This window comes from Onychostruthus taczanowskii, unplaced genomic scaffold (genome assembly GCF_017590055.1).
Source record: "Onychostruthus taczanowskii isolate IOZ18803 unplaced genomic scaffold, ASM1759005v1 scaffold4, whole genome shotgun sequence".
Taxonomy (NCBI): domain Eukaryota; kingdom Metazoa; phylum Chordata; class Aves; order Passeriformes; family Passeridae; genus Onychostruthus; species Onychostruthus taczanowskii.
Genome location: NW_024501459.1, coordinates 14,431,686 through 14,459,353, shown reverse-complemented (window position 1 = coordinate 14,459,353; position 27,668 = coordinate 14,431,686). Strand labels below are relative to the sequence as shown.

The 27,668-nt window shown below is 37.4% G+C and overlaps 1 protein-coding gene across 3 annotated transcripts; it reads left to right on the top strand.

Moving 5' to 3' along the window:
• Nucleotides 1-20: 20 nt before the first annotated feature.
• SNX16 (sorting nexin 16) lies at nt 21-27,357 on the top strand. Of its 3 annotated transcripts, none has more exons than XM_041412806.1 (8): nt 21-74; nt 4,633-5,097; nt 9,244-9,330; nt 12,673-12,821; nt 17,374-17,443; nt 22,407-22,543; nt 25,443-25,559; nt 25,822-27,357. In XM_041412806.1, the coding sequence occupies exons 2-8, from the start codon at nt 4,726-4,728 to the stop codon at nt 25,925-25,927; spliced, it is 1,038 nt and encodes a 345-aa protein (XP_041268740.1). In that variant the 5' UTR covers nt 21-74; nt 4,633-4,725; the 3' UTR covers nt 25,928-27,357. The 3 variants fall into 3 exon arrangements, with proteins under 3 accessions (XP_041268740.1, XP_041268741.1, XP_041268739.1); XM_041412805.1 differs by lacking the exon at nt 21-74 and adding an exon at nt 99-1,511; XM_041412807.1 differs by lacking the exons at nt 21-74; nt 25,443-25,559 and adding an exon at nt 98-1,511.
• The last annotated feature ends 311 nt before the right edge of the window (nt 27,358-27,668 follow it).

Here is a 27,668-nt window from a genome sequence, read left to right as displayed (position 1 = left end):
GCCCCTGCTCCGCCCCCCGCGCGGGGCGGGCCCGGCAGTGGCGCGGCGGAGCGGGGCGCGCGCGGTGGGAGCAGGTGAGCCGGGCCGCTGTGCGAGCGGGCGGGAGCGCCAGCACCGGGAATTAGGGGAGCGGGCACGGAGGGAGTGAGGCGGTGGGCAGCCCGTGCGGGGAAGGCCGGGGGAGTGTAACCTCGCTGCTGCCCGTCCCACGCCGGACGAGAACGGCCCGCGCCGCCTCCGCGCAGCTGTCGCAGCTCCCGCGCACCTGTGGGGAGGCGGCGGCGGGCGGCGGCACCGCGGGGTGCGGAACCCCCCGTTCCCAGGGGCGGGGCCTCGCCGCGCCTCCAGGTGTTTCCTTGGCCGGTCCCCGCAGCCGTGCGGAGGTACCGGGAGGGTTCCCGGGTCTCGCCGGTGTCACGGGCTCGGGGCCGCCCCTGGAGTTACGTAAAGCGGCGGCGGCGCTCCCCAAGCGCGGCCCCTCGGCGGCGGGGCCGGGCCGGGCGCTGCCCCCGCGGTGCCGGCCGGTCTGGTCTGGTCTGGTTCTCCTCGGGTTCAGAACCGTCAGAAGTGGCCCTCCCTGACCTGCTGGTTTTGGGTGCGAGGTGCCCGCAGTTGTTTCTAGTTCCGTAACAAACTCTTCGGGGCAGCAATTACTCCTCTGTGTGTCAGGTGTGATAAATAGACCCCCCTATTCTGAGTCCATAAGCAGGTAAAAAATGTTGCTAGGTAACTTGGCTGAAATGGGCACAAAATGACTATTTAAAAAATCGTGAAACCTAAGTTTGGAAGTTGTTTCTTTATACCACTTGTTCTATAGCTGACTTTTCTCAGTAGCACTTAAATCCTAAACATCAGAGATCAGCTTGCCTGCGTTGTCCAAACAGAGGCAGAATATATGTAACCAGATCACAAATAGTATTGCATAGCTAAAAGTCTTCTAAATCCAATTACACCTGTTAAGTGTGGATTGTTTTGTTTCTAATCTATTATCCTGGAATCGTGTCGCTTACATCTTTCTCACTGAATATACAAGCCATTAGTTTAAAAAGATTTGGTACTGCGATAGCTGCAAGCTGCAGGCAAACCCTTTTTAAGTGGTTTTATTACAGCCTGTTTGCTTCTCCCGCAGAAAGGGAGGTGGCTGCTGTAAACACCAGGGTAAGTTGGTGTCACGCTGCTCTTGTAGCATGTGACAGCCGGGTTCCCGGGACTGTCCTATCCTGTTTCAGGTCTTGCAGTTTAGCGCTTCCAGCAAATGTTCTCTTCCTTCTCTTTTCGTTCTTAACTCACACCTGGGAATCAAACTAAACAAAATACATGTCCCGAATAGGAAGCAAATTTCTTGCAGAAAGTCAATTAAGTAGCTAGACAAGAAAGTGCAGTAGCTGGGGTATCTCATAGGTATCATGAGCAGTTTGTTCTTAAAGTTGGTATGCTGCAATGATTCTGCTGGTTCTGTGCAGCTGGTGTGGGAGCAAACTGAGCACACAAACCCTCCCTGCTGCGCCAAGGTAAGTAGGGGGTGACATGGTTTGTCTAAAACGATTCTTCTTTTTTAATGAAATTGTTCTCAGTTCCTTCTATTGCGTGAATTGGCAGTAAACTGTGTTAGTAGATAAGGCTGGATTCCTAGGGTTGTGAACCTTGTTTGAGCATTGTATTTTTTTCTAATATTTAGTAGCCTTCATAAAGTGCAGATTGATTTGATTTTGAACCCTGTAAGATGTTTACAGGTTCTGTCTTACAGAACCTGTAAACATCTTACATACTAGGAAATTGTGATACTTCTACAGTTGAAGATGGATTTACTATGTATTTAAGAATATATATGTGTTTGTGAGTCTAGTAATGTAATATTTTTGTGCATTTCTTTCAACTTTTCTTACAAAAAAAAATTCAAGTTAAGTGAAGCTGTATGCTATTTGCTCACTTGACCTGACATTTCTGTTACTCAGAGAATACTTTCCTGTTACTTTTTAAAGTTAGAGGAATCTGTGTGTGACACCGGTAGCATCAGCCCCTTTTATTTGTCTGTGGGCATGCTTACTGTGTCAGGCTGAGTCAAGAATGGCCTTCAGAAGAAAACAGTGTCATCACCACCGTTAATACTCATCGACTCACAATTTGGGGTGGCCTTGCAGAGTACAAAAGAGACTAAACCAGAAAATGTACCCTGGGAGCAGGCTTGGTGTAGAACAGCTGCTAATGAGCATCCAGGCAGTGGTACCGAATTAGAGCTGGTCTGAAATGAAAGCTGCTGAAGCATGTACAGTGCAGGTGTTGGCCTCTCAACACCAAGGGCTTTATCCTCAGGGTGGTCTGTGTTGAGCTCTTTTGCTTGTCAGATTGGTGCAGCTGCTCAGAAACTCGTGTGCAGTTAAGAGTAATGTGTAATAAGTAAACAAGCTCAAGATAGTAAGTTCTTGACTGGCATTTCACTTTACAGGAAGAAGTTCTTCTAGGAAAGACTGTTCACAGCTATTGTAAGTGGTGGACATGTCATTGTGCAGTTTTAGGTTTAGTTAGGTTCTTTTCATGAAGTGATCAACAGAACAAGGTTTTTTTGCATCTTAAAATTCCATTAACTCCTAGGTTGGCTTCAACAGAGAGCCCCTGAGATGTGACTTTATTTTCCACTCCAGGTTCACAGTCACACAACAGAGGGTAATCGCTTTTTACATACAGATTGTTTGATTTTTTTGCAGTCTGGACTCACTTAGGTTCTTCCTTTTACTGGATTTTAATCCTGTACCTCCCAATAACGTAACTGGGTGGTACATTGTTTAAATGCATGCTCTCAATTCCTTGTGCTGGTGGTATGGAAGAGTCACTGAAGTGGCAAGTGAAAAAGTAGTTACCTTTTTTAGTGTTTCATTTAGATATTGTTCAGAGAATATTGCTAGAGAAAATTTGTCAGACAATGCTTCACACCTTGCATTAAAAAGAAATCATCGCAGAGCTCTGATTTATTTTTCAAGGCAAGATTTTATTACTGAGATGTGGGTGAAAAGAGGGATTTAGCTATGGTGTAGCTCCAGGAGAACATCTTGTCTCAGGGACAGGTGTGACTTGCTTCTCTCACACGGAGTGAGGCTGAAGCAGGTCAGATGTCTGACACGTGGCTTCACTCCCACAACCAAGCACAGGACTGTGCTGCAACAGAAGCTGCTGGATACTTCAAATCCCATCCCTGACCAGCTGAGTGAGTCAGCAGGGGTTTGTGATACTGACAGTTCAGCTCCCTCAGATGCTGCTGAGTGCCCAGCCTCATGCCACAGTGAAGCAGAGATATTCCGAAGAAATGACTGTCAGTTTGAAATTGTTCTCCTGGTCAAGTTAACTGAGTTCTCTGATAGACAGTGTGTGAAGATTTCCTGATGTAGCTGAAAGGATGACTAAGTTTCTTCTTTCCTTCACTCAAGGATTTTGTTCTAGAGAATTTTTCAGTCTTCCTCATGCTGGTTCATTTAAAATTTATGTCTTTATTCCTGTGCTCTGGGATTAATTTAGAGCAAGACAGGGAAAGCATCACTTCATAGTCACAATTAGGAATCTCGTTTGGTTTTACTGCAGTAGATGATTGATTGTCTGATGTGAATCAGGTTGGCGGTTTCCCATTTCACAGCTTCCTGCAGCCTCCTGGTTGATTAGTTTATTCCTGGGTAAATGGATCATGGCTCAAATCCTGTTAATCCAAAGAGGTGGCATTTAATTTGCATCTTGTAGGAGCTCTTCTTTGGGTACTTTGTTAAAATGAGGAGATGGTGCTTTTTTGGCAGTTTGATACTGCTGTCTTAATTTTATTTTGCTTTTTTTCCAGAAATATATACACATGCACATAAAAGACTCATTTGAAATGCTTTTGTTGAAGAAAAAATACTAAATTTTTTATTTATCTCTTTTCTGTACACTTTTTTTTCCCCCATTTTAATCTTCTGGAATGGAAAACTACCTGCTGTAACAACTCTGCTTTTGATGTGCATGTTTGTAAAACTTAATTGCTCCAATTCAGGCTCCAGAAAATGTGCACATTTTACATTGTGACAAATGTCTGCAGCATTATATACAACAGAATTGTTTTGAAAAAATATTTTGCATTGAAAATAGATCCATTATGCTTCAGTGAATGTGTAAATATGCAAATGTGTTTTCACCTACGTTGTTTACTGTCATGTCTTTTGATTCATGTCATGTATATTGTTGCCTGTGTGTTTGGTTCACATAGTCTGCAGTGGATGTCTTACAGAACCAATTCTGAGAAAACCTTCTGTACTGTTTAGATGAAACAGTCACTGAAACTATTTCTTGTATGCCAGAAAACTTGCTGACTCTTTGGATAAAACCAGATAACACTTAATTCTTAAAAGATGAAAGGATTTTTCTCTTTTGTAATCTTGCTTTACCTCTGCCATTTTAATTTTAGTAGTTGTGGAAAACAGAACTCTTGTAAAGCTGTCAAATGGTTGAGATCTAACCTAAAAGCACCATTTCATATGAAGCCAGATTCTTTGTGAAAATGCTTTTACCGTCAGTACTGCTATGTGCCATCTCAGAGCTAATACCGATTTTTTTCCCAAAGCTCTGTTGCTTTGACTTAAAAATGACAGCAATATTTTCTGTCCTTGATTGCAGGTACTGTTCCTGAAAATAAGAGGAAACATGGTTTACACGGTGAATGAAGCTTAAATTCCTGGACCAAAACCTGAGGGCTTGTTTTCATGAAGGATGGCAACACCATATGTTCCTGTTCCTATTCCTATTGGAAGTTCATCATCCAGCTTTACAAACAGAAACCAAAGAAGTTCTTCCTTCGGGAGCGTTTCAACAAGTTCGAGCTCCTCAAAAGGACAGCTGGAGGACTCTACAGTTGATAGTTTTAAAAAGATGAACGTGCCTGACCAGATTGGTTCCACGTCATCTGCGTGTAGCAGTCCCCTTGTTAGGACTAAATTTACAGGTCTGGATACGTCCATAGAATACAGTACTCAGCCTGTAGAAGAAACAGAGCAGAATGAAGATTCCAGGACCTGGGAAGATCGACCATCCACACCTACTATTCTGGGCTATGAGGTGATGGAGGAGAGGGCAAAATTCACTGTAAGTTTTGGGCATAGCATAGTTGATCCTGTAATGACAAGATAGCAATTGAATGTGCTTTGAGTTGTCTTTCAGGATTTAATCCTGCAGTTCAGGGATGTTACCAGTTTAGCTTCAAAGTACTTCCTGACAGGAAAATACCATTCTTGTTGTACAGGTGGGAAAACTGGGACTAGCAAGCAGTCTTTCCTGTAATTGTGTATGTAGAATAGAAGGAATTAATTCTGTTTCATGTATCAGTTTCTGCTGGAAAAGTCAGGAATTCCTTGCAGCTACAATTCCTTGTGAAATTGAACTTGAGTAAGTTCTGTGTAGTTAAACTTCTTGAGTAAAATGCAGTCTTCTATTTAACGTGAATGATAAGAAACCTTGACGTTAGCCCTTTGTAGTTATAAGTAGCTTAGAATATTTCTGTTAAAGTGCAGACATGTCAGTTTCACCTTCTTGTCCAGCTCAGTTTTTAGTAAGGGGAAATCTGTTCTGTGAACAGACTGTGAAGTTGCTTATGCCATATCTTGTGCCAGAACAGCAGCTTAACTGGTTTGTATTGATTTTTCTCAAAGTGCACTGTAGCTGGCAGTTCATTTTTTTTGCATGCCATAAATATATCCACTTCCAATGTACTCCTATATTTGTTTTTGTGCGTGTTGTTGAAATATTTCTTTGAGATAGTACAGCAGTGCTTATGGGCTTGATGGCTGTTTGTTACTGATTATTAATTATATTACTTAAGATGAACAATATTAATCAGAAATAGATAAGGAGAAGGAAATAGCAGACAAGCTTTTTTTTTTTCCTCCTATTTTCTTTTAGATTAGAGAAGTGCAGAATCTTTATGACAGTTAAAATAGTAATGAAATCAAGATCTTTTAGCAAAAAGTTAAGTAATGATGCTTTTTAATTATTTGAGAATGATACTCTATCTTTTCCTGAGATTTTCAGCTTCTAACATCTTCATGCATGTTAGCATAAGAGAAGAGCAAAATTTTTTTCATGGGTAATATTAAAAAATTGGTTTAAATAATAGCCTTCAAAACCAAACAATAGTTGATATTGTTATGTGTACAAGGATTAGTCTGCAAATGCCACAGAATCATTTAGGTTGGGAAAGATCTCTAAGATCGAGTCCAGCCTTTGGTCACCCCCTTGACAACCAGATGATGGTACAAAGTGCCACATCCAGTCATTTCTTGAGCATCTCCAGGGACTATGACTCCACCACCTCCCTGGGCAGCTCATTGCAACGTTTAACCACCTTTTCCATGAAGGAATTCTTCCTGCTGTTCAGCCTGAACCTCCCCTGGCGCAGCTTGAGGCCATTTCCTCTTGTCCTGTCGCTGGTTGTCTGGGAGAAGAGACTGACCCCCACCTGGCTACACCTTTCAGGTGCTTGTAGGGAGCCTCCTTTTCTCCAGGATAAATGTCTCCAGCTCCCTCAGCCACTCCTCACATGACTTACCCTGTAGACCTTTCACCAGCTTGTTGCCCTTCTTGTCTTTCTTGAAGACATAGCCAAGACATAGTCCAGTGTGCCTGTAAGGTGTTCTGTATTAACAATGACAACTTTGTCTCATTATTGTATGTGGAAGGCCAGGTCACAGTACAAGTGAAGCATTCTTCCACCATAAAATGCTTGGATGCATTTTTGCTCTTCCTGTTTTCACTTCTATTGCTGAGCTGGTTTCTGAAACCACACAATTAACTGTTTGTTTTTAGTTGCATGTTCTGCATGCAGTTTGCTGTTGTGCATTAAAGCCAGCAAGTAATTAGTCCTAAGAATTTGAGTTGCTTTTGCAGTCAGTGAGATTTAGAAGATAGCGGAAGACAGTGGAAAGCAAATTAAATCCCATGTAAAAGAGAGGAGACTCAATTGCTGGATTCTTTTTTTACTGTTGGTCACATCTCATAGTTTCCAAAAATAAGAATCTGATTAAGCTGAATGATGTCCAAGTTTTGGGAGTTAGATATTAGTGCATGTTAGAGTACATGGTTGCTGAAGCTTATGGGAGAGAAAACCTAGACTGAAAAATATCTCCTTGTAAACATTTAGTCTTAAATGAATTTGGACTCGTGAAATGTTCAATTAGCACTCTTTTCCTTTTAATTTTCCTTTTTCTTTTTGCCAAGTAGAAATGGTAATAAAATGCTGAATCAGCCAGAGAATGTTGCCACATATGGGTGTATTTTCATTTATGATTTTCTATTTATAGAATAAAGCAATTCATGATTGAGTGGAATAAAATGAATTTGTTGAATTAATTTGTGTTTTTTCTCAAGATCTTGTATGAAGGAGCTGAGAGGTGTTTTTGTAATACTCTATTCTTACTCACTAATTGCAGACCTTAAAGAAAAGCCAAAAAACACCCAACCACCTTTTTTTTTAGCTTTTTCAGGAAAACCAAACATGTTTGTCTCAGGTTTCCCATAATTTTGAGGCTATTAATCACAAGTTGATTGCACTCCCTGTTGCAGTTAAGTTCACTGTAATTGGTGAACTTTTTTTTTTAAAGTTTTCTAATGTTCACTTGGAAATCACTCCATTTTTTTCTTGTATACATGTTTAAACAATGCTTTTGCAGAACTTAGAGTAGAATACAAGAATAGAATACCAATTGGCCAGTAAATTCACACACATATTCCGAAGTTTCTTGTTCTGTGGTTTATTGTGTACCAGTAAAGAATCTTCACAATTTTGCATTTACTTATTAATTTTATTTATGAAAATAAAACTGTGTATACATTTAGTATGACAGTAAAGTAATAAAATATTTTAATAAGCATTTATACATAAAATACAAGGCAGAAAAATTATATTTTAATGCTAGTTTTGTAAGCATGTCCTGCAGCTTGAATTTTAAAAGCTAATAGCTTTTTCCTCTGTCAAAATCCATGATTTCACAGATGATGTGTCTTGAAATTGAAATTGTGTTTAAAACATAGATAAGAGAAGTACTTGCTGAAAAAGTGCTTTTGATTTGCACCATAGTTATCTGTATTTTCTATAATTATCTGGAACTGAATATATTATGGAATACAAAATAGCTAGAAACAGTCTCAGACCTGTACAGAAGTTGGCTAGCACTGAGCTTATCACATGTTGGGACTGCAATAAGAAAAATAGACTTATCAGCTAAGGCAACCTGCTGTGACTGCATGACATACTGGAGAAGATTTTACTATGTAACAGAATAGAAAATGTTTTAAATAGAAGTTGGTAAAATAGTGATAATTTATCATTGTGATTCTAGAAGTACCTTTTTCTGTCTTGTATTATATTTTTTACCTACAGACTGGGAAAAATAACCCAGTACAATTGCAGAACCTATCTTTCCCTACATTGGAGAGAGTAAGGTTATGACATTAGACACTCTTTAATGTCTTCTAGTTAAAGTTGTGTTGTTAGATCATTGTGTTCAGGCATTGGAATATTAATCCTCCTAAAAAGTAATTGTAGTATTATTATCATCATTGTTTTGTTTCTTTATCCATTTGCTTTAAATAGGAGTATGGTACTGCTGTGCTGTTGTCTTGCTAAATCTGATTCAAATATCCATTACTTCAGTTACACAGTGATGGTATAATCATTCTGGTGCAGCTTTCTAGTGAAATCATATTTGCCTGGAAAGACTATACCTAATGTTCAAGACAAATGCAGTGGAGGATGTAATTTTATTCTGCATCATTTCTCCTTGTGAAGCAGGTCAGATGAGACATTTTCAATATCACAGTACTTGATTATTAACAATAATCAAATACTTGATTATTAACAGTCATCTTAAAAATAGAGAGGCCTCCAGGATCAATAAGTAAAACTGTAATTTAGCAAAGGTTAAAAGTAGATCATGGGAACACACTTCCCTTACTTTTTTGATAACTAAGCCTTTTGTTCTGCTGGGCAATACATTCTTTCTTACAGACAGAAATAGTTGTATGTATTTAGGAATTACAGGAACTCCTTCCTTAAATTCTGAAATTAATTTAAACTCCTTGTACTGATAATTGCTATTTGCATTTCTTTAACTCTAATTAAGATTTTTTTTATCCACAAATTTTGTTTCATTAAGAAATAGAGAATCATTTTAGCCTTCCAGACAATGCAGTCTGAAGTTCTGCACGTTTTTCCTATATTTCTGTCTTTCCACACAGGTGTACAAAATACTGGTGAAAAGAAGTCCAGAGGAAAGCTGGGTTGTTTTCAGACGGTACACAGATTTCTCCAGGCTTAATGACAAGGTGAGAATTATAAACTGGTAAATTCTCAGCTATCTTAACCTCACTTCTTTCATGTCTTATATTTTTGTTATATCTTCTATTTTTTTTCTGATTTTAATGCATATAAAACACATACTGTATTAATGACTGGAAAAATATAATTCCTCATTTTTTCAAAGATACATTAAACAGCTGATGTAAAGAAGATGTAACAGCTTCATCTGAAGCTGTTAGTGTGCTTCAAACTTTATATTTATTCCTAGTTTATGTGATAAAAGAATTAACTCTTCAATATTTATCCCCTGCATGGAAATAGAATTAGGGGCTTGTATTCTCTTGCAAGAATATCCAGTAGTTATTTAGTTCTTTTCTGTGTAACAAACTCTAGTTTTGTTCATCACAAAACTGAAGTTTCATGAACATAAATATGTTTTTTGTATGTTGGTCAGTCTTCAGTTGTTTTCAGTGTCTTCAAAGTTAATAGTGAAATACAATATCAGATCTTTAAAGACGGAGGAAACACCAGATGAATAGGAATTCTGGGCCAACAACTTAATATTTTTAGAATACTTGAAAGGAAAAAATACTTGTCTGAAAAGCACAGATTTTTATGATTGGTAAATAGTGTTCACCTATCAAAAGTAGAGAAACAATTGCCCTTTTCATTGCCAGTTCAACACGCTTTCTGCTAGAATGTTCTTCCATGTTTCAACATGAACCTTATTTCTTTACCCATTGTGAGGGATTTTTTTGTACAGGTTATCACTTTGAATTTGTGTGCCTAATCAACTAGGAGCTAAATTCAGCTGAAATTTTGAAAATGGACTTGAACTTAAAAATTTCTCTGTGTTCTTGGTTTGACCTATTTGAATATCTTCTAGGCTACCTTTGAAACACCAGTGGTGTCTAAAACTAAATTTCTAAATGTGAATTAGTTCAGAGATTTCTTTCTGAAGAAATTCCTGTTTTAAATACAGTCTGTCTTAAATTAAGGAATGTCTTGATATTGGCAAAAGCCTAACTTCTTTTGAGACAATGATCTTGGTATTTCAACTCAGATTTTGGAAGTCAAGTCGTGCAGCAATTTGCATTTTCATCAGCTATATCAGGTATAGTTCAAGAATTGGCTTACCTCTGTTGACTTTTAGTGTGGTTGTCAATGGTTTGAAACTTAAAATTACAAAATAGCTATTAGAATAAGTATTTAAATTTTACACATAGTCTTTGCCATCAAATGTTTGACAAAAATATTTGGCTTTTACCATTATTTATAGGTATTAGTATTTATGTTTAAAGGAAAAAAAATCTATATATTTTTTTAAATTTATGTCACTGTCTGAAGCTTTTTCACCTTTCAGTACACATCTAAACCATTTAGTCTTTGGTCTGTAAGACGTTATACTTTTTATAATAGAGAAATGTCATCTCTAGGAGCTTAAACATACCACCATTCAGGAAATAGTAGAGAATTACAAAATAGTAACATAATAATAGTTTGAAAACACATAATGAAATGGCCAATCTTAAGAACCAAGAAGTTCACCCTGTGTCCCCAAGACTGTGACTCATGTGATGTGTAGTGTGTCACATAGTGATGTAGGAAGGGTGCTGGATCCAAGCAAGCAATCACAGCCAGAATAACTTATCTGACCCATGGGTTTTCTTGCTGTGTCTGAGGAGTGCTCAAGAAAGAATGCCCCAGGACTGTGCTGTTGAAAATTAGTCCACTGACAGCAGCTGAGTCTTGCATTCTTCATGCACAAAAGGAGTAATCTGTGGGTAGGTGTACTCTCTCCTTAGAATTAAATTACGTGATCCATGTGACCAGACAAGTAAAGTAAAAGTACCATTAAGGAGAAATCTGTGTGGTTGAAAAGCTTTCCCAGCAATGGTTATCTGCAGTCTTCTGTACAACTAACAGGACCTCATTTTGTTATGTTCTGTGGGTTCTGTCCTATTCAGATACATTCTTATGTATAAGGTGTTAATGATAACTTGGTAGGAGATGAAGGAACTTTGGAGGACCAAAGATAAACTTAAAGATGTAAAGAAGGGTCTAATGTCCATTCTAATGACAGTAACAGGAAAACATACTTAAGTAATTAAATTCAGAAATAAAGAGCAAGGCTTTGACCATAAACCATTCTGTAAATAAGGAAACAGAATTTATCATGGGCTGTTTGAATAAACAATATTTGTGATGTTTAAAAAGCACCTCATGCTGTAAAACAATAATTACATAAGCAAAGGTGATCCATTAGTGTGGTTCTTCCTTCAGAGTGTGTAGAGAGATTCTATTTGAAGTGCAGTATCTGTTCTAAATTTTCTAAAACTTAATCTGGTGAAAGAGCTGCCCATTAGAATTTTCTATCACTGAAACATTCATATTAATATAATCAGTGTATTCAGAACATCTCTGACAGAAGTTGGCTAGATCCTGTGTTGAGAAAAAATGATGAAACAATTCTTGTGGCAGCTGAGATATCAAATTTTATAAAACCTATTTGCTTTTTCATGTTGGTTGTAAATCCTCTCCCAGATTTTTCTTTGTCAAGCATAACTTTGAAAGATTGTTTTTTATCAAAGTGTTAAAAGTTTTTTTTTTTTATTATCATGCATATATTCGAAGAATAATTGGCGGCCTTGGAGAGGTTCATTGTTGTTTAATTTTATGCTTTCATTCACTTGTATATTTTATTTCTGAATTCAAAGAAAAAATCTGGGTATTTCTGATGTCAACTATACCTCATTGCTATTTAAGTAACTCAGAAATGCAGTTTTGCACATTACTAGGGGTTGAGCCATACTTGCATATTGAAATGTTATTATTCTGGGTGTACAAAGAACTACTCATTACAATAACTATCTCATGCATATGTTGTAATTTATTCTTCTAGCCCCCCAAGAAAGACAAGTTGCAGAGTTGTAGCTCTGTAATGGGGTTTTATTCTGTATATATGTATATGTAGTAGTTATTATCCCTGAGCACTTTAGAAGAAATACCACTGAAATTATTATTCATTCCATACTTTTTGTTTTCAGTTTTCTTAGGTTTACAGACTCAAAGGCCTTAAATAGCAGACTCAGACATTAAAAAACAAAGCAAAGGTTTTCATTCCTATTTTTATGTGTTAAATTTGAGGAAAAATACAAAGCACTCTATTGCATAAGGCAGCAAGAGACAGAGCTGTGTCCACAATTTAAGTTGTAATTTAGATTGTACTTATGGTTGAGACTTACCTTGTGCTTGAACTTAGCAGAAGTCAAAAATATCTTATATATCTGAGTAAAGTCAGTGCCAGTGGCAAAATCAGTATTTTTCTCAAATTTTTTTCCTTTTTTTGTCTGTAATTTCAATTTCAGCTGAAAGATATGTTTCCAGGCTTTCGGTTGGCCCTTCCACCAAAGCGCTGGTTCAAGGATAATTACAATCATGACTTCTTGGAAGATCGACAGCTGGGGTTGCAGGCCTTCCTCCAGAACCTAGTAGCTCACAAAGATATTGCTAACTGGTAGGTGATTAACCTTTGCTGGTGCATTTGTGGCTTTTTTTCTGTCCCTGCTCCTCTTATAAAACTCCTAAACTCCAGCAGTGTACCTTCAGGCAGTGTGGAGAGGGATTTCAGTAACATTCATGTTGTGTGTTTGCTCATTATGTGAGTTATTCGGTGTCCTTTTAAATTAGTCCCATCTTAGCATAAAGAAAAGTGGAATTGCAGTATTTTGTACAGGGATAACTAAAAGCTGTAATGTTTGAAATATTAGAATAATCCCATGTTTATTCCTAAAACATTACTTTCCTGATTTTAATGCAGAATTGATAATATTGTTAATTTATACTAGGTGTGTTAGGCTTCCATAATGGAGAGTACCTACACTAATATGCAATTAGTTCTTAAAATGTGTATTAAACTACAGGTTTTTCATTGACATGACATGAAAATTTACAGACTTCTGTACTTAAGTAAATGTAAACTACAAATCAAGAAAGTCTTAATAGTTTAGAAAACCTGATGTGTTTAAGCCAGCAAAGCGCAAAGATTTCTTTCCAACAGTATCTTTTGTTTTATACAAAGTGAGAGATGCTTCCAAAGCAGGAAAATTAATAGAATGTAATTCTGACAAATGAAATGTAAAATAATCTTATTACGGACGAGAAGAGAATTTAAGTAAGCAATTTGCTAGAGGCAAAGCAGTTAGTTTTAAAATCTTTGCCAGGACCAGAAATAAAAAAGTTAAGGTTGCTATACTAGAGATTCTTTGAGGAATAAGTCTGAGAACCTGTCATCATCTGAAACTTCATTCAAAAGAAAGAGTAAGAAGTGTTCTAAAGCAAACGTAATTATCTCAAGAGTTTTAAAGGAACAAAATTTTAAAATTTTCATGTTGGGTGTGGGACTGTGAGACCATATAGTGCTCATAGCTACTTTACTTTTTAGTAGAAGGGGTATTACTACATTTGACATGTTTTTATAAGACATTTAACTGCTGAGTCTGGAAAATAGGGATTTTTACATGAGTCTGACTTTGGTACTGCTTGTAGTAAAAAAAATACCTCTCAAAGTGGTAAGCAGGTAAATAAAAATGATACCATGTTTCCTGTAGAGACAAACAAGTAGTTATGACAGGGCTCATACAAAATGGTTAAAAGACAAGGGGAAGAGGACTGATGGAAATTTAGGGGTGGTACCAATAGAATGTTAGATCACAGTTGTGGACACTGACATTCAGGACATCTTGAAATTACCTGGGGAATGGAATGAACAATGAGATCACAAACTATCGTAGAAGGATCCTGAGGTGCTGAGTGACTAACATCAATTTTTGTGTCTTGAAGTAGAAAGTGGCAGTAAGTACACCCATACAGATATATGAACTCAGCTGGTTTTGCAACTTGGAAAATAACTATTGATATTGATACCACTAGTTTTCTGAATCAGCAGTAGTCAAAAAGTTTCATTGAAATCATTAGAGGAACTTAAAAGGGGAAAAAGAAGTTACTGCCCTGGGAATCTGAACTGTACTTCCACATAGTTCAGTGCTAAAACACAGCATTCCCTCTCAAAGGAGGTGTCTGTTAGATGTACAGAGAAAACAAGCAAGAACAGATGAAGCTGCAGAAAAACTTCCCTGCAAGAGTTCTCTTTAGTCTGTTGTCTTACGTGAGCAAACAGGGTGTGTGAAATCATCAAAGGGGAGAAGGAAGGTGAGTACAGAATGTTAATGTTTTGATGATTCATAGTCATCCTAGCGTATGTCATGCTGAGTGGCAAAGCTTTGTTGTGAGAGTCAGAGACAAAGCTTAAAGGCTTTAGAAAAGAAATTGGGCTCAACTTATGAGTTTCTGTGTAAGTAGCTATTAAATATGATTATATGGGTGAGGTATGCAGCTGAGAAGTTTAAAAACTTCCTAATAATTAAATTACATAATAATAGGTGTGCTAAAAAGAATCAATCTCATCCCTAAATGTAACTTTTGTTATGCTGCTGGAGACACACTAGTAAATGGAATGGACTTGCTTAATAGATCTGAAGTCTTTATGTTTCATATTGTTGCAGCTAGTTCAGCATTTCAGCGGGCTTGTTTGTATCTTAGTGATGGACCATATTGGACAAAATAGTGTTTATCATAGTTTAAGGCAAAAAACTCCAAACTGTAACTTTTAGACTGCATTGTTTATCAGATACAAAAAGGAATTAAAATAAAATGTTTGTGGAATCAGTGTCTTTTGGCTAATGAAGAGATGGTTAATTGAAATGGTTTGTAGAACTTTTGTCCTTGTAGGGCTCTGCATGAAAACAACATTTTTTCATAAATTTTATAACCTATTGGTATGATTCTAATGTTTAGATCTATGGAAGGTCTGAATTCTTCAAGAAGTGATTAGAATGAGGGAGATTTGATCCATCTAATATATTTACCTACTTACCAGAGAATAAATTTACTATTAATGGGAATTAATACTTGTACCTCACATGAGCAGTGGTGAGCATTTCACCCTGTTTTCTCCTTTAAAGCTCACCATTTACTTCTCCCATTTTGCAAAGAAGTCAAACTGCTTGGGTCAGACCTAAACCAAAAAAGCCTTTTTTCTTTGTAGAGAAGTCTGTTTTATTTCTCTTTATACTTTATGTACAGTATTGACAGTGGGAAATTTGCTCTTCGGGGATAGGAGACCTCATTTGGTATATGTATTTTTTAATAAAACTAGATTCACAAAGTATTTTCAAGATAAAATGGAGTATAATATATGCAGGTGGCTAAATTTAGAGTTTGTGTTTTATAGACTTCTCATGTTTTATGTTGTATTGAAGATTCAGTGAAAGATCAAATTGAAATCCACCTGCAGAGTTAAATAGTGGTCAGGAAAATTTCATGTAACTCATGAAGTGGGAGAAAGAAGTTTAACCTGCTAAACAGAAGCATCATCTGGCTGTATATAGATGAGAGAGCCGTCCTGTCTCCACCCTGTATAAGAAGCTTGGAAGGGAGGAACTCGGTCAGCTTGGAGTCAGGGATCCCATGTGCTGCCCTGCCCCTTGCTACCCTCCCTAGAGCTGGCACTGCTCCTCCCTGGAGAGGGATGGCAGCCAGCACACGAGTACACCAAGCTCTGTCACAGGACAGGAGAGATCCCCTGGTACTTTAAAGGCAGAATCTTCCATTCATGAAGTGAAAGGAAGAGGTATAACACATGGAGAGGAGAGCAGGGTCAGAGCAGAATCTCAAAGCAGAGCTGGGCTGTGAGTAAATGTTCATGCCATCAGGTGCCTATTTTAGGTAAAGAAACAACAAAGTAAAGATTCAGTGTATTTTAAATAAATGTTCTTTAGAGTCTTTTTAAAAATAAAAGTGATAATATAATGAATGATTAGTGTTTGAAGAAATTTCTGCTCATTTTGCTTGCCACACCTGAAGCTGGTTGATTAGGATGGCAGGTGGATGAAAGTTTCTTGTGTTTCTGCTTTGTGAAAATGTCAAATGCGGAATTATTGGAAAACATGCCCTCACCTTTTCCATGGGACCCAGGTGGGAGGAAAAGATAGGAAATTAAGTTTGGATTCACATTTTTCATTTTTGTGCACTCATTGCAGTAGGAGCAGATTTAATGATTTATAGTAGTGAGAACAAGCAAAGCATTGCTCCTAAGTTACTACTTGCTAAATAATTGTGAATACAGTTTTCTGATTCGAGGTTATTTGAAGAAGAATGAATACAACCAAAAAGGAAAGTCTTAAAAAGGTGGCTGAAGGAACATGTTTCGAGATGTTGAGGAGTTCTGTGAAAAGTAATCTAAATTTGGAAGACAGAATGAGGCAGATGCTTAAAATACTCTGTAGTAAACCACAGGATAACACCTGCTTCTTTCATCTGGCCGTTGCAAAACACGCACAGAGAGAAATGGCAACTGTTACACAAATCCAAACGGAATGCATTAGTTTGAAATGTGTATTCAGAGATGGCTGTGTAGTAGATCCATGACATATTGTCTTCTATTATTCTATAACTTATTTATATAAAAATGTACACTGTATATATAAAAATTACATGATGTGTATATGTCAATGGATTATGATCTTAGCAAAATGGAGACAGGTGTACAGGTTGCAATACTCATGCTTAAATCCCCTGATACTACCTGAAGATCTGCATATGGATTTTCACAGCATACTTTCCATCCATCACATAGTACTAATTTTATAATACTTATTTTTCTCCAGGAGAGTTTTTCAAACCTTTTCAATACCAAAGTGATAAACTTGCCAATTATCATATAGCAACAGATTCTATGAAAATTTTTAAAAATCTTGAAAAATTTTGTTCTAAAATTGGTTACTCATCTTTATAAGTTACATTCTAAATACTGTCCCTGGTCAACACATACAACTGAGGCTTAATAGTTTGTTAACCATTTATTTGTTATTTGTTGTGAATACTTGGGAGTAAATTTGAGGGTGTAACTTTTTGTGTCACTTAAAGAAATACCTCCATTTTGTGATCATTTTTAAGTGTTGTTGCTGGTTTTGTACTTCCAGTAATTCACTCTCTTTTGTTTGGTAAAGCCTTGCAGTGAGAGAATTTCTTTGTCTGGATGATCCTCCGGGTCCTTTTGACAGTCTAGAAGAAAGCAGGGTAAGTGCTAAGTAGTAGGATAGAAACAGAATGCAAGAAGCAGATGTTTTTAGCATATTGTTGAATCTGTGTAATGATACAGAATTAAACACTTTCTGTTCTTTCACAAAAATCACAAAAGGATGTGTTTCTAGAATGGGTGTAGTCTAATAATTGGTGCACACTGATTGTCTTTGACTGCTGTACTTCATCCCTGTCCCAAAATATAGTTCATCTGTTTTGGTCTTTTTTTGGGACATGGATGAAGTTTTCTTTGTAAAGCAACTACTAATCACAAAAGGATGTGTTTCTAGAATGGGTGTAGTCTAATAATTGGTGCACACTGATTGTCTTTGACTGCTGTACTTCATCCCTGTCCCAAAATATAGATCATCTTTTTTGCCCTTTTTTGGGACATGGATGAAGTTTGCTTTGTAAAGCAACTACCTATATAAGGCACCTACTGACTATAAGGAGAGATTTTATAAGTTTATTTTCAGCACATTGGTACAGTGCTTATACCTTAGATCTCAGGTTTTGCAGGGAAATGTTTCTTGCTGTAAAAATCACAGTATCATAGAAGCAAGGAATGGTTTGTGTTGGAAGGAACCTAAAATATCACCTACTTCCAACACCCGTCATGGGAAGGGATGCCTTCTCATGTAATGAATGCAGTTAAATTATTATTTCTCACTACTAAAAATAGTGTTCTTGCAGAAAACTAAGTATTGTCAAGTAGTGTTGTAAACCAGGAGCCTTTCAACATGCGTATGAGCACACTGAACAAATAATTACTGTGTGTTTCAGTCTGTTTTCTTAGAAATAAGTTTTTACTGACATGCAGAGCAGTATCAAGGTTGTCTAGAGCAGATGATCTTAGTTTTCTTACTTTATAGAATAACTGTGTTTTTGAAGTGTACATACATTGTTAGTCTTACAGAAATTATGAATGTTAAATGATGCTCATTCAACTAAATTTATATTTGCCAGTTTGTTTTACATGTAAGTAGGATTGCCTTGGTTCTTGTTACATTGCTATGAGCATGTGAAAGATTTAGTATCTTTTTTGTGTCACAAGCTCATATTTGATTTCTGTACAATCCCTTTTCATTACTGATATTTAAGCTGATGATTTTTTTTTAAATTATCATAATTATTTGTTCAGATAATTTAAAAAAATTTAAGTACCTTCTTCATTGAAATTTCAGTCATGCATGCTGTGGTGAAATCTGCGTTCTTCTTCCACTGGAATTTAATCAAACCATTAAAATAGCTGTGCTGTGTAGTTTTAGCTATTACCCATTTCTGTGAAATGTTGAGACTGCTGTTATAAAATTCTCCAAGAGATACCACACCTTATTTATAGAGTGACTGAGGTTGGAAGGGACTTCTTGAAATCATCTGTTCCAGCCCTCCTGGCTCAAGTAAGGTCAGCTGCTGCAGGTTGCTCAGGTCCATGTCCAGTCAGGTTTTTAATGTGCTACAGAGGAGACTTCACAGCCTTTCTGTCCAGCCTGCTCCAGTAGCTGACCACCAGCACAGTAAAAAGGTGCAACCTCTCAGGTCTCGTGGATATAAGTATATCCAGTTTGTTTAAGTGCTCCCTGATCTGGTCTTCCCCCCCCTGCAGGTGAGTTTGTCTTGACCTTCCATGTGGCTGCAGGGAAGGAATTACTCAAGGCTGTTTTTTCCAATCAACACAACAAGTCCATGGTTTCCCATCTTTATTTTGTTGATGATGTACTTGTAGAATCCTTTTTTTGCTTCTTTTCACATGCCTTGCCAGATTCAGCTCCAGGTTGTCCTTCACTTACATAATCCTGTCCCTATAAGATCAGACAGCAACCTTACATTCCTCCTGTGTCATCTCTCCATGCTGTAACTCCTGGTAGAGTTGCTTTTTATGTCTGAGCTCAGGAGACTCTTGCTCATCTACACAGCCCACCTGCAACCTTTGCTTGACTTTCTACTTGTTGAGAGAAACTCAACAAGTTTCTCTCAACAAGTAGAAAGTCAAGCAAAGGTTGCAGGTGGGCAACCTTACTGACCCTGCAGATGGTGATCCTTAAATATCAGAATATCAGCTAGCTCTCCTGGACTCCTCTTTGCTCCAAGGTGTTTTCCCATGGATTCTTCTTTAAGCAGGTTTCTGAAGAGATTTGAAGTCTGCTCAGCCTGAAATCCTTGGTTGTGGCCATGCTTTTTATCTTGCTTCTGATTGTTAGGAGAAATCGAAAGTCAAGCAAAGGTTGCAGGTGGGCAACCTTACTGACCCTGCAGATGGTGATCCTTAAATATCAGCTAGCTCTCCTGGACTCCTCTTTGCTCCAAGGTGTTTTCCCATGGATTCTTCTTTAAGCAGGTTTCTGAAGAGATTTGAAGTCTGCTCAGCCTGAAATCCTTGGTTGTGGCCATGCTTTTTATCTTGCTTCTGATTGTTAGGAGAAATCCTAAACTCCTGCACACTAAAAGCATCTATATCTATCCCTTACTGTTTGTTGCTTTTTTTTTTCTTGCCCTGAACTGCCTTATAAAGGAAAAGCACCAAGGTTCATGTACTTATTCCTGGAGTTCCTTTTTAAAGATATCTCAAAATTTCTGTTTTGCCTTTCTATTACCATCCAAAGCATTGCAGGAAAAATCTTGTTTTCCTAATAATGGAAAATATGGATATCTTCTATTTGGTTCATGTCTATTCCATTATCCCAAGGACTTGCCAAAACACATCTTTTCCAGGGGAGAGATACAGATACCTGCTCCATTAGAAGCTGATTAGGTCAGGAAATTTAATCACAGAAGAGTAGGCAAAATATTCACTAATTTTTTTTTTTTGGTCATATCCTTGATAGTTGTTTCCGCAGCTCTTTTCCCAGCCATCTCTGTTTCATGATCTGAAGAAAGAAGCAAAGTTGTCTCCTGGTTGTCCTTTCAGAAATTCAGGAAAAATTAGTCCAGCCTGGGTAATAGAACTGTTCCAGATTCCAGGTGTCCAGCTATCTAAAGAACAAGATAGCTCAGTAGACACTGTTCCCTTTCTCAGCTTTGGTTCACTTTTCTGGTATTGCAGCATCCTTCAGAATATATTGATGATTTCTTACTCAGTTTTGAACAGTGCCTGTCTTTGCTTGGGAAGCTCATACCCAGATTGCAGATAGAGATGAGTTTTTCCCAAAGGCTTTATTCAGTTCTCACAACAATGAAACAGTTTTCAACACTTGTGCAATATTTTTATCTATTTTGGGTGTAGAAAAATTTTCACGTGCATACATTTAAAGATTGAAATAATAAACTTAATTATATTCTTTAGGAAATTATGAACAATTTTCTGTTAGGATATCAGCAACCTTGAATATTTTTACCAAGAGCAGAAAAATTTACTTAAGTGACTTGGCTGAAATGGGATGACTGCTTAACCAGAGTGATAGCTAAAGCAATCACTATAAATGCTGTGTCAAGAGTGAGTTGCATGACACATGTTCTTGGCTCTAGTAGACATGAATAAAGCTATGGCTTAACTCATGACTGGTATTCAAGTGCCTGTCAACAAAGATAAATTTGCTATCTGAGTCTAAAATAAATTAAAATTCCATGGAAAAAATATGGTTACTGAATTGAAAACTCCTCATTAGTTTGTATTGTATAATTACAGGAAGACTTAACATTTTAAAGATCATGAGACTGCTTCAGTTAAAGCAAAGGATAGTATATTCTTGATGTTTGTAGCCTGTTTTAAAACTTCAGGACAAACAGGATCTTAAAAGCATTGCTCTTAATTGAGCTCGTATAAAATGTTTGTATTCAGTAGACTCTGAGTTGGTGGTTAGTTGCAGGTAATAGCAAGCCAAGAAAGCCTCCCATGTGGGGCTCTTATTTATAGAGCACATGTAAATTATTAAGTCAGAGTTGCACAGTACTATTGCAAGACTTGTGCTTTCCAGTAATAGATGAGGAGGCTCTGTGCCAGTTCTTCTGTCACTTCCTGCATTCAGAGGATGTTGCATTAGACACTGGCTCGTCACATTGGGTTTTGCAATTGCTCACTGGCAGATCCATCAGGGTGTGTGATACAGACGTGCCATGCTCAGCAGAGAGCCAGCATATCATATTTGTCATGGCTGAGTAGTTAGTGTTCACAGCATCCTATTAAAGGTTTTCAAATTTTTTTTTTTCCTGATCTTCTGATTGTCATGATTTCCTGTTTGTCACAGGTGTTTGGTACAGAACTGTATAGCTTTGTCTTTATCCTGGGTAAGGAAAGAATATGTATTTAATCCAAATATTCCTCGCATCATGGGAATACATAGATACTTTGAAACTGACTTTCAAGTCATGTGGAAACAAAACTTAGGGTGAGAAAAGGAAGCAGGAAGTTCAGTTTATGTTCCATATAGGCAAAAAGGTTCAAAATCAGGAACTACTCTTCTGGTATCTCTCTTGTTTTGAGACAAATAAACTATATTGATGGTGGGGTCACACAACTGACACCAAAAATGGAGGCAAGCATCAGCAGTTTATTACTCTACAGTATAATTCATACCTTTCCTCTGTGAATTCCCACAGACAGCAAGACTGACACCTTCCTCTCTCCACTGCTGGCCAGCTCACTCTTTTATAACACACATCCCTACTGGACACAGCTGTGACCTGTTAAGGGCAAGGCTACTTCCACTCTTTGGTAGTTAGTGCAGCTGCAACTCATCAGGGTGAGGTTGCCCACAGCACCATCTCCATTATTTTACAATCCATTCTCCCACATGATGTGATTAAAGTATTTGCATTGCAGTTTAGCATAATAAATTCATCATTCAAAGCAAAGCAGCCTTATAAAGATAAGAATTTCTTTTTAATTTACATAGCTTTTTATAGTAATCAATCTGAAGACAAGCAGCAATAATACTGTTACAGGTTGTTATTTCTAAGAGAAAAGTCAGTAAAGGCAGTTCACTGAAGTTAAATTGAAGATGCACTTAAATTTGTCTTTTAGGCTTTCTGTGAAACTCTGGAGGAAACAAATTATCGCCTACAAAAAGAACTGCTTGAAAAACAAAGGGAGGTTGAATCACTGAAGAAATTATTAACTGAAAAGCAACTTCATATCGATGCTGTTGAAAGAAGAATTAGGTATGTAGAAATTTTAAGGGTTTTAGGACGTTATCTCCATGAAAGCATTTTCTCTGTCTAGTCACAAGAACCAGCTTTAGCTGTATCTTGGAAACCATTTTCCCTACATAACCACACACAAAGCAATATTTTCAGTAAGCTCTTTCTCATATGCTGGCTAAAAGCTATTTAGTACAAATGACTGAGAAGCTTGTCCTATCTTTTCCCTCTAAAGTAACTGTGATTGTTTCCTAATCCTTTAACTCCTGTAAAGATAGAGCAAGATTTTGTTCTGCTTTTGAAATGCTGAAAATGTGAAATGCCCTGCTAGAGATGAGTGGGGAAATTGCTTTGAGTTATAAAATTCTGTCTGTACTCAAAGCTTTGACAGAGCATAGTGATCAAGCAGTTATATATCTGTAATAATTTAGTTTTGTTCTGAATTGCTTGGAATGAGGTGCTGTAAGCTCCATTTAAATAGTATGGGAGATTGTCCACTTAAACCTAAGGGAAAACAGTACCTGTCTGCTAAATTCTGTAGCAGGAGCTGAGGAATTGATGTTGTGCTATCCAGTGTCCCATTAGAGCTGCTGAGTCAGTATTGCAGCATTTCCTTAGCAAAAGAGTGAATTCCTATGGTCCCATTAGAACTTCACAGAATTATAGAATTATTTAGGAACCTTAAAGGTCATCCAGTTTCTGCTAGACCAGGTAGTTCAAGGCCCCATCCAGCCTAGCCTTGAACACCTTCAGGGATAGAGGAGTCACTTCTCTGGGCAACTTGTTCCAGTGCCTACCACCCTCACAGTAAAGAATCTCTTCCTGACATGAGATCAGATGAAAAAAGATCCCCTCTGCATGTGTGTCAGACCAGAGACAGAGAAGAAATTTATTGTAAAAAAAATTTAAATAACTTTTAATACCTGAATGGGTTGCTGAGTCCAACATATCCAGGTTGACTAACAAATCACACCTTAAAATGCGAACTACCTTTGGAAAAGGCTTTAAATGCAATTATTGTGGCTGACTGAAAATTCTGATCAGAATACCATATTCAGTTTGTTGCTTACTCCTGAAGGCAAATAAATACATTTGGAAGATCCTTCCCCTGTTTGATAAGAAAGTTATTACATGCTGCTGCCTTAAATAGTGAAATAGTCAGGAAAAGTTAAATAACTTGCATTTGGCTAAAACATAATGATAGGAAATTGTGTGACAGAAAATAAAAAGGCATGAATAGCAAAAAGGGACTTGATATTTTAATGTTTTCCCTGAAGATAGATTACATTTTTTAAAAAACACACTGCTAATTTCCCAGACCTGTAAAATTAGTGAAAGTCAGCCACATAGTGTCTGAAATCTTGATGAAAAATAATTTCTGTGACTTCTGGCTGTAAAAATAAACAAGATCACAAGTTTTTTCAGTGAAGAACTTAAGCTTGGCTGATGGTAAATGAACCCAAAAGAAATGTGTCTGTCTTTGGCCTTGTTGAAGTATAATTTTTGTTTGATGGCCTAGCAATAATTAAGCATCTTATGCCTACATGCTCTAAAGGCCAAGTACCTACAATGGATGTGTGGCAGAAGAGGACAGGTCCTGAGAACTGCAGGATTACTATTATATTATTGCTGGATTTGGCTCAAACATAGGCTGGTAGTCATGTTACAGAGTGCTGATAAGGCTTTACATAAAATGCATGCATTTTATAAATGCATTAAAATAAAATAATAAAAACAGTAGTTAGAGCAATTTTAAACAAGAAAGAAATGCAGTAGTATCACTTTAAATGCAAAGTGGATCACAAGCTTTTGTTTCCAATTCAATGCTAAATTGATGTAAGTTTTCCACATAGAGAAATGGTTTGGAAAAAAGGATTTCTTTGGTCAATCTACATGACCATTTGTAGCTAAGCTAGCTGGACCATTATCTTGTGTTGCCATTAAGAAAAAAATTGTCTTTATTACTAATGGAAAAATGTATTTGTATTGCTTTGAAACTTAGTGTGTGGTTTTGTAAAGTTACAGTGAGAAACTTGAGAAACTATTGAGGAATTCTTTTTGTCATCCTGCTGTCTTCCTTTTGACTATATTTTGGTTATAATCCTTCTGCCGTTTAGGCAAGATGTGTGTGGCTTAGTCTGAATGTAATTTTTTACCTTAAGTCATACTCACTTTTCTGGGACTTGAATTTTGTGAAGCTACCAAATTGTCATGCAACCAGAGAATGATGAAGTGGCCTGGGTTGGAAGGGACCTGAAACATCATCTAATTCCCAACCCCCTGACATGAACAAGGACACCTTCTGCTAGACCAGGTTGCTCAGAGCTCCATCCAGCCTGGCCTTGAGCTTTTCAAGGGATGGGGCATCCACAACTTCTTTGAGCAACCTGTACCAGTGCCTCACCACTATCCCCATAAAGATTTTTTTCCCTAATACCCAATATAAACCTACCTTCTTTCAGTTTGGAGCCATTCTCCCTTGAGGGACAGTCCTGTCACTACAGGCTCTTGTAAAAAGTCTCTCTGCATCTTTCTTTTAGGTTCCCTTCAGGTACTGGAAGGCTGCAATTAGGTCAGCCCAAAGCCTTCTCTTTTCCAGGCTGAACAATCCCAATTCTCTGAGCCTTTGCTCATAGGAAAGGTGCTCCATCCCTCTAATCATCTTGGCAGCTCAGAGATTTAGAGGACTGAAATTAAATCAGGAATAAGCAGCTGGAGCAAATGAACTGTTTAAATAGCTATCCAGGGCAAGCCCTGCCATCTCTGTACTAGTCAAAGAAATGGGGCATGCAGGAGTGAGACTGAAAGGTTACTTCCAGTCTTTTTGCAGAAGCTGCCAGGGTTAAAATGAAACAAAGAGTTCTTCAGTGACAAATGTTTGCTGTATGGATTGGTGGTACTCTGTTCTTATCTGTTGTAGGGATTTATCTTTAGGAAAAATGACTCGTCAAATGTCAGGAGAAGAGAGTGAGTGCAGTGGTGAGGTGGAGTCTTCTGCAGTAGAAGCAGACCAGGGTACCCTGGGTGAGGACAGCTGGTAAATACTATTATTTTATTTGTATTTTAGTTATTCTTAAAGTATGTGTTTTGAAATGCTTAGTCTTGCATCAATTCTGCACAGCTGAGAAATTCAGCATTTTACTGCACCTCTCTGATGCCTAAAGGCCCTCAGGGATAGATAATTTTACATCTGGAATAAGTGATAAGTTAAAAAAGCTTTGTCAATGTCTTGTGGATTGTCTGCCTAAAATGGCTATAGAAAATCATACCAGTTTGCACTTATTGATCTGTCTTTGCAGCTCAGACAAAGAGAACCATGAGCCATGCTGGAGTGGCTCTTTGGCTGGAAATTCTGTCCCAGAAATTGAAGTTGCTGAAGTCGCCTATACCACGGATGAAGAATAGCTGAGCAGCAGCGGCTGTTACCTGGGAAAGGTTCATGTTAAGGGTGTGTCTGTGGGTAGGATCATAGAGTAGCTGTGAAGAATTCACAGCAAAGAGCAAGAATGCACATATTGAATGTTTACATAAATCCTTACAAATTATTAATGTAAGAAATATATCCAGTGCTGCTTTGATTTCAGTTTGTATCTAGCCTTTATATATTTAATATATTGAAGTCTAATAAGGGCTAAAAATCAGCTAAAGTTTAGGTAGTGTGTGTATACACAATTTGGCTGACTTTCCTAGCAGAATGACAAAAGTTTCACATTAAATCATGGAACACATCTAACTCATATGTCATATATTGCCACTGTTGTGACACATTTGGTGTGTTCATCTGTTTGGTATTTGTGTTTTCTTATAGCCATAAAATAATGCTTGCTAAAGTAAAAATGGACTCATTTGTATAGGAATGGAAAAAATGTTTGTTTTCAATTCTAAAATTGAAGAAAGCTTCTCTGGAAGTTTTATGCAATGCAACAGGAAAACTTCCAGTACCAAGAGAAAAGCAGTTACACAATGGGATCATAGTTGGACGTTGTAAAATGGTCATTTTTGCTGAAAGAACTGATCTGAGACCCCCAAAACACTGTGTATTTTCATCCCAAGATAGCATGCTGTAATACTTTTTGTTCAGTAATGCTGCTTTGAAAATCTGGGATATCTTTGTTATATACTTGTAACATGTAACAACAAAATCTGTAAATTTGCCTTTTACTCAGAACACTACCTCTTACCGCCTTGCTAATGCATTCATGTTTGTTTAAAAATATTCCAGATTATATGGAGGCTATTGAAAGACTTGTAAAGAAGCCATATTTTTTCCTGCACAGTTCATAACTAGATTGAATCTAGTTGCAGTGTATTTTTGTTTCAATATATTGTACACATGGGGATGTTGTTTCCTATGTTGTATAGCCTATTTTTCAAAATGTATTACGACAGGAGATGCACTTTATAATTAAGACTCCATTGTGCCAAGTTCAGTTGGCTAATTGGTTGAGAAATGGGAGTTGCAGGGAGAGGATTATGTAGTGCCTTTTTGTATTTTACTTGTTCATTACTGCAGAATTTTGTTAAAGCGCTCTGGGTCAGTTCTGTGGAATCTTTGATACAGCATTTTTCTGTTCTTCACTTATTTACTGAAAGTGCCTTGTTTTATTATGCTTTTCCAATAGAAAGAATGCTGTTTTGGTTTTGTTTTGTTTTTTTGGTTTGTTTTTTTTGGGTTTTTTTGCCCTATACCACCCACATCGTTGTTTAATGTTGTCAATATGCAGTGTCTTTGTGCTGGAGTTTTCAAAGGGAGCTTTGTACTTCAGGCTATGCATACAATGACCTTTATGCAGAACTGTATAAACCTTCCTGGTGAAATAAAACTATGGACAAAACACCTGTCTTCTTTTTTTGCATTGTAGAAAAAAACAAACATTTAATGCCTTGTCAAGTAGAAGGATAAAATACCTCAGAGATTTCCTGCACTTACTCAGCCTTGGTCTGAATCCTATTTTTACCAAAAATTGCATGAAAATGAATGAGAATGCTGTGACACCAGAAACCTTACTGTACTTCTGTTGAAGGTAAAAGTAAAAAAGGAACTGATTTTTTTTAATATCCTGCATAAATCCTCATAGATGTTGAGTGAACTCAATAAAGTTTTCGCACATTATTGAAAATACATGAAATCTTGTGTCAGATGTCA

Excerpts from the sequence above, each read along its gene's own strand:
- SNX16 (XM_041412806.1), top strand. The coding sequence starts at position 4,726 with ATGGCAACACCATATGTTCCTGTTCCTATTCCTATTGGAAGTTCATCA. Across the intron at positions 5,098-9,243 it reads AGGAGAGGGCAAAATTCACT|GTGTACAAAATACTGGTGAA; the intron begins GTAAGTTTTGGG and ends CTTTCCACACAG. Across the intron at positions 12,822-17,373 it reads CACAAAGATATTGCTAACTG|CCTTGCAGTGAGAGAATTTC; the intron begins GTAGGTGATTAA and ends TGTTTGGTAAAG.